This window comes from Gossypium hirsutum, chromosome D04 (genome assembly GCF_007990345.1).
Source record: "Gossypium hirsutum isolate 1008001.06 chromosome D04, Gossypium_hirsutum_v2.1, whole genome shotgun sequence".
Lineage (NCBI taxonomy): Eukaryota > Viridiplantae > Streptophyta > Magnoliopsida > Malvales > Malvaceae > Gossypium > Gossypium hirsutum.
Window position 1 is genome coordinate 41,895,504 of NC_053440.1, and position 21,242 is coordinate 41,916,745.

At 32.6% G+C, this 21,242-nt stretch overlaps 1 protein-coding gene across 1 annotated transcript; it reads right to left on the reverse strand.

The window, feature by feature from the left end:
• Positions 1-5,479: 5,479 nt before the first annotated feature.
• On the reverse strand, positions 5,480-8,413 carry LOC107899351 (phenylalanine ammonia-lyase). The gene is made up of 2 exons (XM_016825038.2): positions 7,881-8,413; positions 5,480-7,362 (listed from the first exon to the last, which is right to left on the reverse strand). The coding sequence occupies exons 1-2, from the start codon at positions 8,294-8,296 to the stop codon at positions 5,613-5,615; spliced, it is 2,166 nt and encodes a 721-aa protein (XP_016680527.1). The 5' UTR covers positions 8,297-8,413; the 3' UTR covers positions 5,480-5,612.
• Between the last annotated feature and the right edge of the window lie 12,829 nt (positions 8,414-21,242).

The window sequence follows — 21,242 nt, forward strand, 5'->3', positions numbered from 1 at the left end:
ATGCTCAAAAAAAGCACATGTACTTGAAAGAAAATAGATGTACAAAGGAGCATGTGAAAGCAAAGTAAGTTGGTGTATTAAGGGAAATTATTCCAAAGGTCCGATTGAAGCTGAGTCTAGGGTTTAAAAGCATAAATTTATCTATCCTTTACCTACCTCTAGCTTAGCTACATTACAACCTTTTTAAAGACCTATTGTTTTAAGTTTTTTATGCTACCTACATTAGTGGAGAGAAATTGCTATGTTCAACATATGAAGGCATAAGTTAAACTTGATGATTGCAATTTAATCTTGAATAAGGAAATAAAATCAAATTGGTAAGGGTTAACATGTCTTGTTATGGAAGCATTTAGTCTAATTGATCTATCATAATAGTTGTTGAGATTAATTTGAACGATATGTATAATTAAGTAGCATAAATATAAAATTTCTTGTTTTTGAGCATAAGTATATTAAATTCATAATTCTGGGAAGAATGTTATTCTGAAGGAATTTTTCAAAGGTATTTTCTGAGTAATTCTTTTTAATTTGTGCATTACTCGGGACAAGTAATGAATTAAGTTTGGGGGTAAGGAAACACGAAAATTTATGCATTTTTACATACCTTTTTTAACTTAAAATCATACAGTTTCGATAAAATTATTGTCGAAAAAATAATTAACTAATACAAAATAATTAAAGTGCACTTAAAATATGAACATGTTGAATTTTAGTTAATTTTATAATTAATTTTGATGAATTTCAATTATTTTTGACAGATTTGCACAAAGGGCGAAAACTGGCTCGGCAGACACTACTAGAAGCGCAAAACCGAGAAGCAATTTGAAGTATCGAGGCGAACTAAATTTCAGCCTAAGATGGTCCAAAGTTATATGTATTAATTCATAATATAATTAATTTTAATTTATATCCAATTTAATTATGATTAATAAATTATTACTAATTATTATGAAAAAGTGGTCCAGTTGAACTGAACCGAGTGAACTAAATTGACCAAGAAATGGACAGCCCAAAAACCGTCCCAAGAGCTGGCCTAAATCAGCTTATTAGCTGATTATTTAAGCTTGCAAAGAGGCCCTTGAAGACTTTTTCAAGTTGCATTCAAACCCCTCCACAATTGGTGGCTTTATAGATTTGCCCCAAGCCTAAATTAGCAAAGTTGAAACTATCAACCCTGCCACATGTGTGGCCGGCCAAGGGAGGGCTCTTTGGCTGATAATTTTAGCTATTTTTAGCAGCCCACCTCAGCTATAAAAACCCCCTTAGGCTGGTCATTTGAAAAACGCACCTCAAGCATTCACATCTTTCCTCTCTTCTCTCCACTTTCTCTCTTCTTTTCCATTCCAAAATTCTCTTGCTCTCTTGCCGATTTCTCATCTTGGGAAAGGGACATTCATCAGCTATTTGGAGCAGCAATTAAGTGTTCATAGCAGCCTTGGTCGACGAGGACAATGGAGAAGGAAGAATGGAGCAACTAGTCAAGCCACGGAAAAACACCGGATTTGATTCTTGTTCCCTATCTCTTTAATTTTTGTTGTTATTATGCTGAACATATCTATGAATATTTATGTTGTTGGAATAGTTAATTTAATCAATTTAGCTTGAATTTAATTCGTGTTAGGTTGATTGCATTTTGTTTGTTAAAATTATTGAAATTGTGTTTATGTTGTTATAGGCCTCGGTAAGATGCTTGATTAAGTAAAATCATGACTCAGTTATTCTTGCATTACAATTGTTAGGTAACTAATGAATTAATTATTTAAACGGATTGAAATTGTAATTAATGGACACAGTACTTAATCAGTGCATGTTTAATCATCTAAGGTACCTGAGGGTTAGATTAGCAACGGTATCTGACGATACATTTGCCTTGCATAACTTACAAGATTATTGTGATTAAACTGTTTCAAGGTAAGGATACTTTGTTACCTCACATAGTCTTTTATGTGCTTATTAAATCGAGTTAACTGTTTTAATTGACATAGGGGTATGTACAAGAGATTATTTCGATTTAATAAGTATGTATGTGCAATAACATATTTGCCTATTAAGATTTATTTAATCAGTTGAATTGACATAGGGATATAGTCAAGAGATAAATGGATTTTGGTAGGTGAGTATGTTCATAAGTTCGCAAATTACCGAGTTGACGTGAACTTATTCGTAACAATATAAACATGAATTTAATAATTCTAAGTTAAGAAATATGATTAATCTAACACAATTATGTCATCTTGGTTAAAATCGTATTTTGAAATCATGCATTTGAGATTTATTTATTTAGTTTACTTAGTTTAAAATCTCAGTTTTTAATCACCCTCTTCAAACAAAATATTTTTCTTCACCAAAGTGTTTTAAATAACATTCATAAATAAATATTTTCACAGTCCATGTGGGTACGATAACTCGACATTTACTTGTCGCTTTATTACTTATTGCGATTGTGTACACTTGCACATTTCCATAGTTCCACTTGGCGACCAAGTCGGGTATAGGGTGTTACATATGGTCTAAGTGTTCACTGGAATGAGTTCATTTACGTTATGTAATGATGATGTCTGAAATCTGGTATCCACCAAATCCAACTGGTTTCCATGGTTCTTTTAGAGAATATTTTGAATCTGAGCCATTTTTCAATTTGGGTGTCCTTGTGTTATGTGACATGGACGTTGATAATTCTTCTGAATGATCTGGAATGTTACATTGCTAGTATGAGTTTGGTTTAGGTTTGAGTCAAGATAAGATCTGATCGGTAGTCTGATAGTTATCCAACTCAATATGGAAATTCACCATATTTAAGATCAGTTAGTAAGTATCCGCCAAAGAATAGTAAATGTGTATAACTATTATGGAAAAAGGGGAGCATACATTTGAAGTGAAAATTTATTTGAATTGGGTTATGTATAGATATTATTTTGAAAAGTATCATGTGTTCTAGAAGGGATTATGATATATATATCAAATGATAATATCTAAAATTAGTAAAGGAATGAAAAAAAGAGTGGCACAATAAGTAAAAGAAAATGGCGTATAGGTGAAAATCCAGTGTTATGAAGATGTATGCCAAAGACAAGGTAGGAATCCAAACCTGGAAATTCAACTTGAGAGACTTAAAGGTATTTTGTAGTTAAAAACTCGCTAAGTCTATATGAACTTACGAGTATTTGTTCATGTTTCAGGTTATGTTGGAATAATGAGTTCACCAGGAGGGACCAAGCCAAGAATGCGCCAATGAAGTGATTCGAGGTGGCGTTATTGTGCATATAGGGGTTTATGAGGGCATAATGATAGTATTTTTATGCCATGTCAAGTCTGTTCCTTATACATTTTAAAGTTGTAAGAAGTCTATTGTATTTTTGAGCACTTTTCTTTATTTCATAAGTACCAAGACACTTAATAAAATAATAAGAAATATGTTTTAAATAGGGAATTTACATTGGCTGGCTTGAAATTCTTATAAGTGTTTTGTGTGGTGATACCCGAGAATCTGAATCCGGTAATTCGGGTCAGGTTTAGGGTGTTATAATTTTCATTTAATTTCACATTGACTAGAGAATACTCTCACAACTCACTTCTACTATTTTCATTAAAAAAGTTAATTTTAATCACACATTCATTAGAGAATACTCTCATAGCTCACATTTTCGCTATTTACATTAAAAATTAATCTTTATCCATTAAAAATTAATTTTTATCTCACATTAGCTGTAATACAGTTCCATGCTCACACTTACCCTATAAATAAGTGTCAAATTTTTTATATATTTTAATTAAAAGTTAATTTTAATCTCACATTGACTCGAGAACACCCCCATATCTCACATTTACCATATAAAAAGGTGAAAATCTTTAAACTATTTTTATTAAAAAGTTAATTTTAATCTCACATTGACTAGAGAATACTCTCATAGCTCACGTATTCATTATTTTAATTAAAAAAGTTAGTTTTAACCCCACATTGACTAGAGAATACTATAATAACTCACTTATTCGCTATTTTCATTAAAAATTAATTTGAATCCTTCACTGGCTAGAGAACACTCTCATGCTTATACTTACCCTATAAACAAATGTAAATTTCTTTACTGTTTTCATTAAAAAATTAATTTTAATCTCACATTGATTAGAGAACACTCTCATATATCACATTGACAATTTCTTCACTACTTTCATTACAAAGTTCATTTTAATCTCACATTGACTAGAGAACACTCCCACATCTTATATTTACCTTATAAATAAGTGACAATTTATTCACTATTTTCACTTTTTATCCTACATTGATTAAAGAATACTCTCATAGCTCACTTCTTCAATATTTTCATTAAAAAGTTAATTTTAATCCCACATTCACTAGAGAATACTCCCATAGCTCACTTCTTCACTATTTTCATTAAAAAATAATTTTAGCCCCTTAAAAAGTTAATTTTTTTCCCACTTTGGCTAGAATACACTCCCATGCTCACACATACCCTATAAATACGTGTCAATTTCTTCTCTATTTTTATCAAAAAGTTAATTTTTATTCCACATTGGCTAGAATACACTTCCATGCTCACACATACCTTATAAATACGTGCCAATTTCTTCTCTATTTTTATTAAAAATTTAATTTTAGTCCCACATTAACTACAAAACACTCTCATATTTGTAAAGTGTCAACTACTTAGTCTAAGTGTCAATTTCTTCACTATTTTTATAACTTCTTTAGTATTAAGATTTTGCCAGTTAATGATAGTGATTCCAAAATAGTGCACTTAGTCACCGAAAGTCAAATAATTATGTGCAAATATATTATACAATTCATGTTTAAGAAATATAGATTAATTAAATGTATCTTTTAATTTAAATATAATAAACACATACATCTATATGTAAGTACTAATTTACATTATTTTAAATTTAAAGCACAATGATTCTTTTATAATTATAATAATATTACCATTTGCACATATTAAATTATTTTAATTTACTTATTAAATAATTTATTATTAGATTTAAAATTTGACTCATATTCATGGTTATTAGGATTATAGCTAATTTATATACTAAATATGCTTGTCCATCACGAGTAAGAAAATTAGTAACAATATAATGCAGTTTTTCTATATTTTTAAACCTAAGCATTTAATAATATAATGTGAAAGTTTAATTAATTTTAAATTTGAATAAGTATGATTAATTTTAACATATAAAAATATAATATGAACTCTATATATATTTTCTTTTTATTAGTTAACTTAGCGGGAAAGATGGGAAGATTGAAAGAAAAATGTAATTCTATTTTGTTTTATTGTTTGGTTTTGGCTTAGTTGAAAAATGAGAAAAAATAAATGTAGTTAAATATATTTACATATATATATTTGAAATAACTTTCAATCTCTTTTCTTCATTTCCCTAATATTATTATTTATGAGTTTTGGTGAGAGATTAGGTAGTAACAACAATATATTTTGTACACACTTGTATTACAAATAAATGAGAAAAAAAACATATATTTCATAGACATTCATATGATTTCCTTGTTTTGCAAGGAAATATAAGCAACGGACGGTGGAAAACAGAGAAAAAGGTAGGATAGCAAAATTCCAAAGATAGAAAGGAAAGCAAAACTAGCAGATTGGAAGAGGGGCACCGTTCCATTCCTTAAGACATTCTAGCATTGGATCAATGATCTTCCCTTGGCACATAGCTGTAAACACCTTGTCAAACTCCTCACCAGGTGACTTAACTCTTTCTCCAGTTAGCAGTCCAGTTCCAAGCTCCTCCCTTACGAACTTGTACAATGGATACGACCTGCAATCCTTGATCATGTTAGGAATTGCTGCATTTCCATTCTCAAGTGTCACCCTTGCACTCTCAACCTCCTTTGGCAAAACAGCCTGTAATTCTTCTTCAAAATCTGCAATCTTTTGGAAGATTGATGTGCTTGTATTCTTCTCACTCTCCCCGTTTGTCAATGCATGTTCAACCAGAACTTGCCTCAGCTTTTGCATTAATGGATAGGTAGCACTGCAAGGGTCATCGATATAGGCAAAAACGTATTCGCGATCCACGGCTTTGAGTAAATCCTTTTCGCAGAATCTTGAAGGGTGAAGTTCACCATTGGCACCTGTAGTGAGCGTCTTCTTAGCTATCTGGCTCACGGTGTTCTTCACTGTGTTCCTCAAATTCTCTTCTACATGCCTCAAATCAATAGCTTGACAAAGAGCCACCAAGAATGTAGACGACATCAGCTTCAAGATATCAACAGCTTCGGCAGTTTTTCTGGAAGAGATTAGTCCCAAAGAATTCACATCTTGGTTGTGTTGCTCAGCACTTTGAACATGGTTGGTGACTGGATTAGCCAAGTACTGGAGCTCAGAACAATAGGAAGCCATTGCAATTTCAGCACCCTTGAAACCGTAATCCAAACTTGGATTCCTACCACCAGAGAGGTTTGATGGGAGACCATTGTTGTAGAAATCATTAACAAGTTCAGAGAATTGAGCGAACATAAGTTTTCCAATGGCTGCAATAGCCAAACGAGCATTGTCCATTGAGACACCAATTGGGGTACCCTGGAAGTTGCCACCATGTAATGCCTTGTTCCTTGAAACATCGATCAAAGGGTTATCATTGACAGAGTTAATCTCTCTTTCGATTGATTTGGTTGCGAATCTGATCACTTCGATCTGTGGACCAAGCCACTGTGGAGATGTCCTCAGAGCATAGCGATCTTGTTTTGGTTTCTGCAGAGGGTCCATTTCATGCAACTTCTTAGCCGCTTTAACATAAGAGCTCCCCTCAAGTATATGCTCCATTATAGCAGCGGCCTCAATTTGTCCTGGATGGTGCTTCAGTTTATGTGTCAAATGGTCAGTAAACTCAGGCCTACCATTCATGACTTCAGCAAAAATTGCAGATAAAATTTCTGATAGAACAGCCAAAATGTTTGCTTCAAAGAGAACCATGGAAGCCAAGCCCGAACCAACTGCAGTACCATTGACTAGTGCAAGGCCTTCTTTAGGCTGCAACACAAAGAACCCGGAATCGATACCGGCAACATGAAAGGCTTCCTGGGCATCAAGAGGTTCCCCGTTGGGTCCGACGGCTTTGGAATTAGGCCTGCCAGTGAGCAATCCAGCAATGTAGGAAAGAGGGACAAGATCACCAGAAGCAGTAATTGTGCCACGAAGTGGCAAACAAGGGGTGACGTTGTGGTTGAGAAGCTTGGTGATTGCCTCCAAAATTTCAAACCTGATCCCAGAGTACCCCTGGAGCAGGGTGTTGATCCTGACAAGCATGGCTGCTCGAGTTGTTGAGTGAGGAAGTGTGTGGCATGACTCAATTCCATTACCAAAGATCCCAGCATTCAAGAACCTAAATCAACATAACACATTTAATGTATACTCAATAAATAAAACCATCTTCCGGCTTGTGATTAGAAAAAAAAGTGATCTGTTTTTACCTATTTTTTTCATAAATGTCCCACAAGTTTTTTTGATAATTACAGCCTTATATATCAATCTTGGTACAAAAGATTTTGTTCATGTTCTTTCCAGAAATAGTAGGGCAACCTTGGCAACTCATGATAATTATTTATTACACTAAACTCAGTTATAACTCATCCACCAGGCGGAGTCAACTCAACTACCGTCCAGTTACTTCCACCAAATTGACGATTTTGACTCCATCCCACAAAAACTAGTCCTGCCTTACTAAATATAAAACTACAGTAATTTGGTACTGAGCCAAACCGGACGGTTGAACACAGTTTGAAACCAAAATTGCATTGCTTTAAGGCACGTATTTCCAGTTTACAGTTGGTAGTCAATATGGCTATATTTTAATTATATATATACAACATATACATGTAGTGCATCAATATAAAGTCTTACCTAATTAGCTCTTTTTGAAGGGCAGCTCCTTGCTTGGTTCTTCGATGAGAAGTAGCACCAAAACCAGTAGTTACACCATAGCTGTCAGTGCCTTTGTTCATGCCATCAAGAACCCAATCAGCACTAGCCTTAACGCCAGCCCTCGCATCCTCTGAAAGCTCAACCTTGACACCCAAGTCACGTGTAGCAATAGCTGCAACTTGAGAAATGGTCAAGGTCTCACCACCAAGCTTCACCAATGACCTCCTGTACTCGGCTACCATACGTTTCACTTCATCCAAATGGCTTCCCTGGAGAGACTCAGCTGCAACACCCCAGTTCAAAGGGTCGACGACACCACCCTTAGCAGTAGTAGTAGTCGTGCAAAAACTCTCCAAAGAGCTGCTTTGTTGAGCATTTTGAGTGACCATGTCCATGTTGAAAGGAAATGTGAGGTTTTATTGGTTGTATATATTAGTTGAGAGTGGAGGGAAGGAATGGGATGAATTCAGGTGGAGGGAGTTTGGGTTCCTTTCCTGAAGAGAGAAGGGAAAAGAAGGGTGGTTTAAATAGGGAAGAGAAGGGGGTTAGTGATTGGTAGGTAAGCAAAGGTGGTGGGGGTGTTTGGGTTGGTTGAGATTCAACAAGGGCCGTCGATTCAGAAATGATCCAAGGGTGGAGGGGATGATTGAGAGAAATGAAAGAAAGGTAAAAAGTTTGACTCGTGAAAGTGGTGGTGGCTGAAGCTAAAAAGGGCATTGAGGAGAGGATGTGGTTGGTGAGAATTGAGGAGTAAACGTATGAACGCATGATTTAAACCTTATATTCTCCCCCACCCCCACCCCCACCCCCACCAATGCCTTCCTTCAAATCATTCCAACAACCCTGCCAATTAAGTTGTAATTGTTTTCAAACTCGGACTTCTTTATTCTCCAAAATGACGTCAATTTTATAAGCACCCATACACCTTAATGCTCTGCCTAAATGCGAGTGCATTAAACATTTTAGCCCTATGATGTTTTGGTGCTAATGAATTCCTATGTTTTCTTATAAACGGATTGAGTAGGTAATATATTAATTTAGAATAAGGGTTTGGATTAATTAATATGTGAATTAATATCAATTGATTGAATTAATGGTTGAATTATTTTTATTTTATTTTTTGAATAATTTTATAATTTTATTTTTTTATTCAATTGAGCCGAACAAATTCATCATACTGAAATTTAATAAAATCTTAAACTTTTAAAAAAAATCTAATTTCTCAATATTAACATTCTCAGTTGAATTGAATTAATTGTTAGTAAGAAATAAGTGCATCGATTTCTAATAGATTTAGGAAATAGGATAGTGCATTTAAATACTAAATTACCGGTTTTTTTTTATATAAATTTATATATTAACAATGTATCAAATATATACTTCTAAAAAAATATGTAAATTTATTTATTATTAGTTTTATATTCATTATACTAACATTATATATTTTTTTAAAAATTAATAAATTGGATTTGTTAGAACTTTCTTTAGCATACTTCGAAGATAAAATATATTGCAACATGTTTTCTGTCTAATGTTTTCGTTTGGGTTTAAACAAATTTCATATTTTGTGTATTGGCTATTTTTGATTTGTAATATATATTTAAATATTGTTTTTCTTAATTTGAGGAAGCAAAATAGAAATTTTTGTGAGAGGAAACTAGAATAATTATGAGGGTTTGAAAATCCTTAAAATATGAGATTTTAACTCTTTCCTTTAGTTATTTGACTTGGATGAGATTTTTCAAGAGTTTATTTGGAAAAAAAAATTATGATTAGATCATGGAATATTATTCTAAAGATTTACTATAGAGATCTATGAGAGTAGCTTTCAAGTTTCTATAGCCTTGCCTTACGCCTATATAGAGAAAGAGTTTATTTGTCCATAGTGTGTCGATTTGAGTTAATATTGGGAGTGCACTAATTTGTTTTCTTTAGAGAATTTATTTGTGCTTTTTTTGTGAGAGCTTATCATACACATATTTGAGTCTATTTATTAGGAGGGTTTGGGTTAATAGTGAGAGCATACAAATTATATGAATTTTATGGCTACAATTGTTTTTGGTGTGCTTGGGTAGATTAGGTTGGTTAGCAAAGTTTGTACTTTAGAAGTTTGAATAGTTGATTTACTTTATGGGGAAAGTAACGTAGTTTGTTGAACTAAACTCTGTAAACAAATCCTCAGTCTTTATATTTGTTTTGTTCTTGTTGTTTTCTTCTGTTGTCACAAATGGTAGATAGAATTTATGTTGCAACAACAGTTGCATCTACCAACTAAAACAAGTTATTCACTGGACTTATCAAATGTTATTTGGTATTAGAGCCACACATAGAACGTATCAGTGAGATCTTGAAGTCTAATAAGCTATGGAGGTCATGAGAGAAATAAGTTCTACCGCTAAACCACCTTTATTGATCGATGCTACTAATTACACCTACTAGAAAGTCGGAATGAGAACGTTCGTGAAATCTATTGATGAGAGAGCTTGAATGGCTATAGAGGATGACTTGAAAAAGTCTACAATGATTAATAAAGATGGGGTTGTGTCATTAAAGGCAAAAAGAAACTACAGTAACGAGAAAGAAAATTTTTCAATTGGAACTTGAAGGCCCTCAATGCCATTTTAATGGTATCAACATTGACCATTTTAATGTGTAAATCAACAAAGAAGGCATGAATCATCCGTTGGAAAAACTAGTTTAGAAAATAGTGTTTGTTGCACAATGGAAGTTTAATATTTTTTCTTAAAACCTGAGCCATGTGATATTTATAATAATAAACCCTAGAAAATTAGTACTTGTGCTTTGAGCAAGCCAGTCTAGGTCGTTTCTTGACTTTCTACTAAACAATCTTCTTTACTATCCTCAAAGCCCGACTTGCTTAAAGTCCGGGCTTTAACTTCAAGAACCGATCACATAGAATGAAAACTTTAATTAATTTTTAGTGGGAAAATTAATTTCTCTCTACAGGAAAACAAAAACTTAAGTTCTCTCTCAAGAAATAAAAGAAGAATTTATTCTCTAAATAAATTTTCATTATTTTCTAACAGAGTAACGACACTCAAAATATGAATAATTGTTGTAATTCCCTTAATTGAGAATGGGGGGGGGGCAACCCTTCTTGGGGGTTAGGGTTGTCGTCCATCATATTGCAAATGGGCCTATTGGTCTTATCTTTAGTATTGGGTACGATTATAGTGTTATTTGAGTTTTTAATGAATTCATATAATTTAACCATCCCATTAACTAATTTTTCTATTTCCCAAAATATTAATTAGTTAACCCAATTAAATTATTTTCTCAAGCTAATTCTAATTTCGTTAAAGTCATGCCAACTTTATCGTATTAAAATCTATAAGGAAATATATTTAATTCTCTTATTCAATAAAACTACAATGGCTAATTAATTTAATTTCAAATTCGAATTTCAATTATTTAATTTCAATAAATTAAATAATCATTTGAAAAAATTAATTTAATCTCTAAGTCATCTTTTGTACTTAGCGAGAAAACACATTCAATACAGATAGTAATAAATATGATCTATTTCTCTTAATCATCATTTTCATTCATTCCAAAGTATCAGTTCTACATGCAATCCACTAAAGTACCATGATTAAACTCTCCCTTATTATATACCATTATGAAAACAACTTTATAGATGCTTGTCTAATGACATTATCATAAGTGTGTTACCCACATAGGATATCATTTATCTCTTTGGGTTAAATCCGTTCATCCAATATGATCATATTTTTTCTCATGGTAACATCTTTCTTCAAGAAAAAGTTAATTATTAACAAATAGTAATTAAATTATTCGTCATAGACAAATAACCCATGAACACATTACTTTTCCATCTATCATATAATTCCAATGAGAGGATATTATTTACCCTTAATCGAGTTACAAATTCCACTATTGTAAATGAGGCTATGTCATGCAAGAGTCATATACCCAACATACCGACTTTCGTTTATTTAGTTATTTGAGCTAAAACTTTTAATACTTCAAAGTATACAAGTCACACACACATAGTCAGTCACTTAGCTAGGATTGAGGTAGGTTACATTATGAAAGTCACAAGTGAATTAATTCATAAATGGATTTATGATTAATTCAACTTAGCTCCTATGTCATCATATAGACAATCATATCTATGTATCTATCTTTTGAGAGTCATCTGCTCTAATACCCAATACAAGGTATCTCACCAATTGGATTTTATAGATGATATTGTTGGAAAAAAATCTGGTTTGAAAACAATTTTCTTACACAGTAGAAAATAACAACTTTGAAAATCGAGTCGGTTTGTGATATTTATAGCAATAAACCAATTATCGAATTCGCACCGATGTTTTGGGCTAGACGAATCCTTGTCGTTCCTAGCTTTCAACTGAATGGTCTTCTCCACTATTCTCGTACCACAAATTGCTTTAAGTGTGGACTCGAACAATTCGAATCAAACACAAAACCAGAAACAGTTTTCTTAACTTTTAGTATGAAAACAAAAATTATTTACTTAAATAGAAAATCCAGCAGAGTAGTTATTCCAAAAAATAGATTTAATAGTTGAGAACAAATTCTCTCTATTTTCAGATAGAGTAACAATATCCCTACTGGTGGAGAGTATAGGGGTGGCAACCCTAGTTAATATGTAATGACCTCAAAATTAGTGGTATTAGAAAGTGTGGTTTCAGAACCCTATTTTTGTAAATCGGATTAGTAAATATTTTTATTGAATATTTACGGAGTTATAATTGACGTGAATTGAACCCTGGTTAAATAATTTTATCGAATTAGGGAGTTATTAAGGTGTAGAGACTAAGTCATAATCGTGTCAAAAGTTCAATTTCTATATATTTTTATTTATTTGGATATGGAATAAGGACTAAAGTGGTAATAATACCACTTATAAGTACAGTGGATAGTTAAGAGAAATTAAAATATGTATGTTTGGTGTTATAAAACATTAGTTAAAATGTTAAACAAAATAAAAATAATAAAAATGAAAACATCAATCAATTAGAAATTAAGTAGCATAGCGGGGAGAAGGAGAAATATTCCTCTCATCTTTATTTGTATGTCAAAATTGAGAAGGAAGAATAAGGGAGCATTGGGCCTTTGAGTTTTAAGCTTTGACGCTCAATTTGGTTAGTGTAATTTTATTTGTTTCTTGTAATTTTTATGTTTTCGAAATTCCCATAGTTCAATCTAGCTCACCCATGTCATAATTTTTGGTACTGTTAAAGATTTATGATGTTTCCATTGTTGAATATTTGGAGCTTGAGGTGTTATTTTGATAGATTTTAAGTTTAGAATTGATAAAGAACTAAATTGTAAAGTCAATTGATGATTTTGTGCAATAGGGACTAAAATGCACAAAATTGTGAACTTAGTGGTTAAAAATGTGAAACAGAAAGTTAAACTAGGCCTAGGGTGAAATCGATATAAAAATTGGAGGTTAAATTTGAAAGTTATGGTAGTTTCGGTTTTAGGAACTAAATTGAATAAAATGCAAAAATGGATTAAATTAACAATTGAATGTGAAATTCTGTGTGTAATGATGAAATGATTTGTTTGTTTTAATTCGTAACTAACATCGACCTGGATTCCTCGAAGAAGAAAGGAAAAGACAAAATCTTCGACGAATAGCTCGGAGTTTACGGTTTGTGTTTCTATAATTCCGAACTAAGTTATAAATTGTTCCATATTAATTTATTTGTTCATGGTAAGCATGTGAGGTGGGATTTCTTATTTAATTGGGCTGATTTGAATCAATTGATGGTTATGAGGATTAAATGGTGCATATTTGAGAAATGTATGTACTTTTATAAATGTATGAATTCAATATGTTTGGGATAAACATGGCTGATATTAATTTGAAAAAATGTATAGGTATACATGTTGAGAGTAAATGTGAAATTGAAACATTGGTTGGTATTGAAATATGAAATGAAAAACCTATTAACGATTTGGGCAGAGTCGAATATAGTTGACATGCTAGAGGATAGGAAGAGTTTAGGGATTTTTCGACTATGAGTTGATGGGGCACTAGGTGCCAATTTTCTTTGGTTTAACCAATGGGACATTGAGTGTCAACTTATTTTTAGCACTGGGCGCAATTACTTGCTTCGGGTTTATCCGATGAGACAATGGGTGCCAAACTGGTTTGTTGGTTAGATCCGTGTATCTGTTCGAGTTCGAGTCGTGTTAATAGGGGGAAAAAGGTAAAATTTGAGATATTTGATGTTAGAATGGAAAATGTTGAGATGTGGAAGTAAAATGTGGAATGAAACATGAAATGGTGAATTGAACTATGAAAATTGATTGTACATGATTGATGAACTTTTGAATGAGAAATTGATATGAAATATGCCAATATATTAGTTGAATTAGCAAATGATAATGTGAATTAACCTATTGGATTTGAATTGCATATCATTGTTATTTAATTTATGTATCATTATGATTTATACTCAGCATATAGTTTGTTTTCTCGTCCGTAGGTTAGGTACTTTTCAATTTGTTCGTCGACTTAGCATTCAACGAAAATCCCGAATTCAAGTGTTGGTGATGCTTCTATTTTGGTCTTGGCATGTACCTAGGATGTCTTTTGGCTGATATGCTCATTTTGTAGTTTGATGGCATTTTGAACACCAGGTATATAAGTGTATATATTTATGTGATGGTAATAGTTATGTGGTTGATATTTTGATAGGTTGCTTGAGTTATATATTTAATGTTCAAATGGTAGAGAGAATATCATGTTTTAGGATGTATTTTGGTTGATGCTTGGGAATGGTATGATGGATGGTATGCTTAAACTATGCTTTAGAAATGTTTTGGTAAGTTTGATGTTTATACCTATGTTTTACTTGAAAGTTTTGGTAGCCTTGGCAACTAGGTCATAAGGCTAATATGAAAATCAAATGTGAAATGGTTGAATGGTTGATTATATACATGTTTGGCTTGATCATTTTTGGTGTTATTGAAGGCACATTAGTATGATTGAATATGATCATTTAGTTAGTTTTGAATTGTTGACTGAGGTGTCAATTATGACATATTAGTTAGGCACTTAGAATGATTGTTGTAAATGATGTTTTTGACTTGAATTGAATGCTTTTGAATAGGTTGAAATGTGGCTTAAATGATAGCTTGTGGCATAAGTGTTTCATGGTTAAATAGCTTATTTAAAAAGGCATTTTCCAAGTACACACAGCTTGACACACGCCCTGGCATACGACAGTGTGCTTTACACAGTTTGGAGACACGGCCGTGTGGCTTGTAAATTTTGATATTTTTTTGCACACGATCACAATGAGTTACACGGTTTGCTCACACGATTGTGTGACTCATCCACATAGCCTCAACCCTTCCACATGGTCGTGTGACCCTTGTTTATAGATTTTTCTTAACTTTTTGTTTTTAATTCAAATTGATCCTTTTTTATTACCGAATTATTTTTTAAGCTTCTGTATACTCGATATTTACCTGAAATAGATTGAATAATCTATTTATTTATGCTCTTATGTGATTATTTAATATTTATTTGATATTTTAATAAATAAATTGTATGAAATTGTTTGAAGATTGTTCGTAGTATCTCATTACTTTGGTCCAACGATCAGACCTGGTAAGGGGTGTTACATAATAATAATAGGGTTTATTGTCCCCTTCATTAACATGAGGAGCTTTTGGGCCTCTCCTATATCGAGTTCAATTATAAGTACTTCTTGGACTTTTAACTCAATACTTTATAATTCGATCCAACCCGATATTTGTTTTTCTATTTTCCAAAATAAACATCTCAATATTTTTCCAATTAAATAATCTTCCCATCCCAATTCTAATTCCGTTAAAATCATGACGAATTTACCGTAAAAGAATCTATCAGAAAATATATTTAATACTTCTACATTCAACGGTTCACTATAACCGAATGATTTATTCCCATTTTCAAACTTCTTTTAAATAGAAAAACATAAATTCAATTCTAGATCATTTTCATTTAGGAGAAAACCACATTTCATTTCTAAATGTTTCTCATTTCTCAATTTCCACCATTTCTATTCATTTATGTCCATTTGATTCAACATGCAATTCATTTCTGGTTTAAACAAGCAAGCAGAATGATCGATTGGACATATGCAATTGAGGCTCAAATGATTTATAATTAAGTTTCAGCTTTTTGACTATTAAATATAAACTCCTTTTGTCACAAAGTCATTCAATTACAGTATCATGACTAAGTTCTCCTCAACAACATACCAATACGAAAGCAACTCGATCAGTGCTCATCGAATGACCTTGTCATAAGCGTGTTACCCTCATAGGATATCTTTAATCTCTTTAGGATAATATCCGTTATTCAAACATGATCTTATTTTATCTTACGGTAACCATTACATCTTCTTTCGTAAAAAGTCAATTACTATCAAATAGTAATAAAGTAATTTATCAAAAAAAAATGAATGACCTGTGGCCATGTTTGCTTTTCATCAACCATGTAATGCCAATGAGAGGATATCATTTACACATGTCTCAAGCTATGAATTCCATTGTTGTGAATGATCCTAAATACTAAAGAAGTCGTATATTAAATGCACCAAATTTTGATTCGTTATCTATTTGAATTCAGGCTTTTATTTATATCAAACTATACATTCATGCATACATAGTCTGTCATGCACTTAGGATTTAGGTATGCCACACTATTAATATCACAAGTGAATAAATCCATAAATGGATCCAAGACCTATTCGTCTTGGGTCCAATCCAATATACTATCAGTCTAGTTAGTCACATTTATGTCTCTATCTTCTGGGAGTTATCCACTCCGATGCCTAAGACAAAGCATCTCTCCAATTGGACTTGATAGATGACATATTATTATTTCAATTGGTTTGATCATTTTTTATTAGACTAAGGACATGTTTAGGCTTGTCTACTAATAAAAGATGTCTTTTCATATTACAATCTAACCACCTAAAATCACTTACTACTAGTTTAAACATTAGACAACCAGTGAGCTAATATTTGTTTCCATTTTGTTTTGCGTGCAAAAATCATATGAGGAAAATTATACAAAGTATATTAATGTGATCCATGAATTTGTTTGATTAACCATCTATTTCAAAAAATTACAAGTTTACAAACAAATATACTACACTTATGGCACCAGATCCAACAGTCTTTTATTCGATATTTGACATCCATCTATTACAGACAAGTTTACAATATTGCAATACTATTATTAAAAGTCATAGTCAAGTCGTCTTTATATAAACATGTAACAAAAAATTCAGTTTCTTTTGAAACTTGGTAAAGAGAAAACATATTTCAATAATCTTCCTAAAATTATTAAAATAAAGATGTAGATCTCTCACTGCTTCAACTGCCACATTTGTTCCATTTCTGGTCCGCAATGATAGACTCTTAGTTCAAAGATCTTTCGTCTCCTCGAACCCCCATAGAGAAACACATATTTAATTAGTGGCTCCCAAGTCATTACCTTAGTGGTCTATTAAATCATTCACTAAACAAGCTTTTATCATAAAGAGTTTCATACATTTGCCTTTGGTGGCCAGGTATTCCTTCAAATCTTTTCAGTTCGCCTTGAAGTGCCATTTCTTATTGCACAAGAAGCATTTAGACTTAGATAAGTTTTAGGCTTTCTGGTTCTCTTCCTTTCACCTTATAGTGGCCCAAACACCTTAACTTTGCCTTTCATCGCACGCTTTCCATTCTATTTTGAAGAAAAAACGAAATCTATGTTTGCCTCTGCTCTTCGGTCTGGATGACTGCCATTCAACATCAACTGATAAGATTGTAATTTCTTCATTAGTTGTGAAAACATCGGGTTCTTGTTCCCAAGGTTATATCCTTGGACAAGGTTTTGAGCACCATCTCAATCTGAGTGTTCTAGTCTAAATTGGCTTCAGTGTCCATGGCCTCGACAAAGTATGCCATGAGAGTAATCATATGGTATTTGAACAGAGTGCTGGGCTTTTGCTGGACATTCATTAAACTAGTAACAGCAGACTATCGAGCCAAGGAAGCTTAGCCTCCAAACATGCCTTCTAGTTTGTCTGGAATCATTTTGGTAGTCTTACAACTCTCTAGTTGCTTATAAATGATGTTAGTCATGCTTGCCAGCATATAGTAACGAGCATTCTCATCAGACTCCTCCCAATATTTTCTAGCCTCAACTTGAGTGGTTGGAGGGCACTTATTATCAAAAACTATTTTGAGTTTCTCACAGCTCAATATAATCATGAGGTTCTTTTTTCATTCCTTATAGTTATTTCTGTTCAGTTTGTTTTCAGTGAGTATGTTTAATAAGGGATTCAAAGCTATTTTTGAACTAAAAATAAAACATTCATTCATTAGTATCTTTTTCTTAAGCAAATATTTGAAAATCTTTTGCAATATTATGATATGCATTAAGATGATGCATGCGTCTTACATGAAACCTTGAAAACATTTGTAATTCGTTGCAATGATAATTTCTACACCCATTGAATCAAGCCACCGTGGGGTGATCATTATTAACTAGTAAGAGCATGAATTTCCATCCAAATAGTACATGAACCTATATCCTTAGGCATTCACACGTACTAAAAATCATCTAAAATTTGACCATTATTCTAACTTAAGTAGAGCTTCGTGGGGAGTTACTTAACTATGAGATCTTGAGCATATAACCATCAACTTAACACCTATCGCATCATGCAACACATATGAGTCATTGTGGCACCCCAAACCCGACCGAGATGGTCTAACTCGAATTTTGAACATCACGTTAGCCACCAAAGTGACTCTTCATTAAACCACCACAAAACACACCAATCAACTAAATGCACCTCACAATTACAATATTTTCATTTTAAAAAAAAACTAACAGATGCCTTTCTAAACAGACAAAACAAAAAGTTCAGAAAGTCAAACACACAAAACCTACGACCCCACCTCGTAGTGAACTCATAAGGAAATTTAAGTAGCTCGCAATCAACCCTGCGAACCCCTATTTTTAGCAAACTCTAGCAATTCTACTTTGTGTAATTAACACACTATTTGGCAAATAGGCCATCCATGAACCCCCTTTTTCCTTATGTGAACACCCCCTTATTTTGAAGAACCCCGTACTGGTGAACTCTATCCTTTGCGTATTTCATTTTACTTTAAAGTTTATTTATTTTTTCTACATGACAACCCTTTTCCATTTTATGAAGTCCTTACTCTTACGACCATTAACATGCTTTTTTCTTACCTATTCATGCATCAATTAGTTAGTTTGTAGGCATCATTGTAACATGTCATAACCTATTTCTAATGCAACTAAGTCATCACATTGATTCAAACAAACTTAAGATTTAAAGACGCACCTCAATGTTCGACAAACTCTTTAAACTGATTAACTTGTTAATCCATCAATTTATCAAACAAACCAATATGCCACCCCAATTCAAACATTTAATCATTCAGTCAAGCAATTATAAATATCCAAAAATCCAAAATTAACAGTCCTTAATGTCCATTTACAACCCATAAAATTTATTTAAAATCTAAATCTAGTTATAGTCCCTTAGAACAGTCCCACATTGCCTTCCTTATCGGGGTTTAGAAACATGACACATACTCAGGGAATTTGCCTTGCAATAGATCACTTGAAAGCCCCACTTCTCAACTGACACGCAAGCTACTTTTCTATACAGCGAACATAAAAAGTGTAAGCTTATTGAAGCTTAGTGAGTGCATAATACATGCTACAAGTGAACACATCAAAATGTTAAAAGTGAGCATGCTATACAGTTTGCGCAAAATATGATTCACATAAATTTAGGCTTGCATGGTAACAATGACATAATAGCTCGCATGATAAAATCATTTCACATAACACAATATAATCATAACACATGAAACTGATATATTGGCAATTTATAATTGTGAAACATAATCATAAATCATATGCATTGGATAAATTAATCTCTAAACACACCAAATGACTCAAAGAGTCCTACGCTATCTCCATTTAGTGTAGCACAAGTGGTAACACTCTACAAACACACCATGCTGTCTTCGGTGAATGAAGCTATGTTGTACATTCCCTTATCTTTCCAATGCAATCTTCGGGCTACATTGTCCTATCATAATATAAAGTTAAGTACTCAAAATCCTATGGCATGCCAATGATATCCAACGGTTTCAAGTGTTCACAATGCCAACATATCACTTTTAACAAATTCACAATAAACAATATAATAGGGCTCACAATTTTGTAAAGCTCGCACAATAGCATAATTCGCAATACACATTACTCACATATCAAACAGTTCGCAATAAAGCATGGTTCACATATAATATAGCTTGTATATATTCCTAGTTGACATACGACATAGCTCGCATATCAGGACTCGCATATAGCACGAAATCTCACAATACACAATTTGCATAAATAACACAGTTCACCAAATTAACATAGTTCGCGAAATTAACACAATTCACATTATTATAGTAGAGCTCACATAGTTAGAAACACTTACTGTAGGAACTTAGGATGTGCGATTAGGCTACCTAAGCTTGCCATTAACACATGACTTGTGTGCAACTGTAGTATGTAAGGCACTCACCTATCACGGCTTCGCTGCTTTGCCGAGCCTAGGTAAGATTCTACTTGCCTTTGTCATTGCTCGAGGATGCTCATTTGCATTCTGAGGCTTCACATAAAAACACACATAACATATTACAATCATTCTATAGTATGACAACCTTCCTACTAACATATCACCTCACCATTCACACCTCTTTGGCAAGCTCACCTCGCACACCTCCTTCGAACTCTGATTTCTTTACTCTCACTTAACTTAATCCCTAATTCCTACTTCCTAACATCATATTTAATGTTTATTTACAGACCTATACCACTAATTTCCTTCAATAATACTAATAATTGTTTTTCAGAAAATCATGTTTATTTTCAATCGCATAGAAAAGAAATCATTTGATCCATTAAAATTCATTAAATATTTGTTAAATTAAGATTATAAACCCCTTAATTGCATCAAAATGAGTTGAAAATTATTTTTAAATTGTCACTTAGCTCACAATTACGAGATCTACCATTTTCAAGTAAAATCAAGCTTTAAATAAATAGATCTCATGAATTCTTGATTAGATCAATAAAAACTTGAATTAAAACCACATATTATCTAATTTAACCATGAGAAAACATATTATTACCTTTGATTTGAAGAATTCCACGAGATTTGGATTGATTTGAGCAAAAATATGTTAAGAAATAATAGAGAATTGAAATAGAAAAGATGAGTTTCTTGTGAA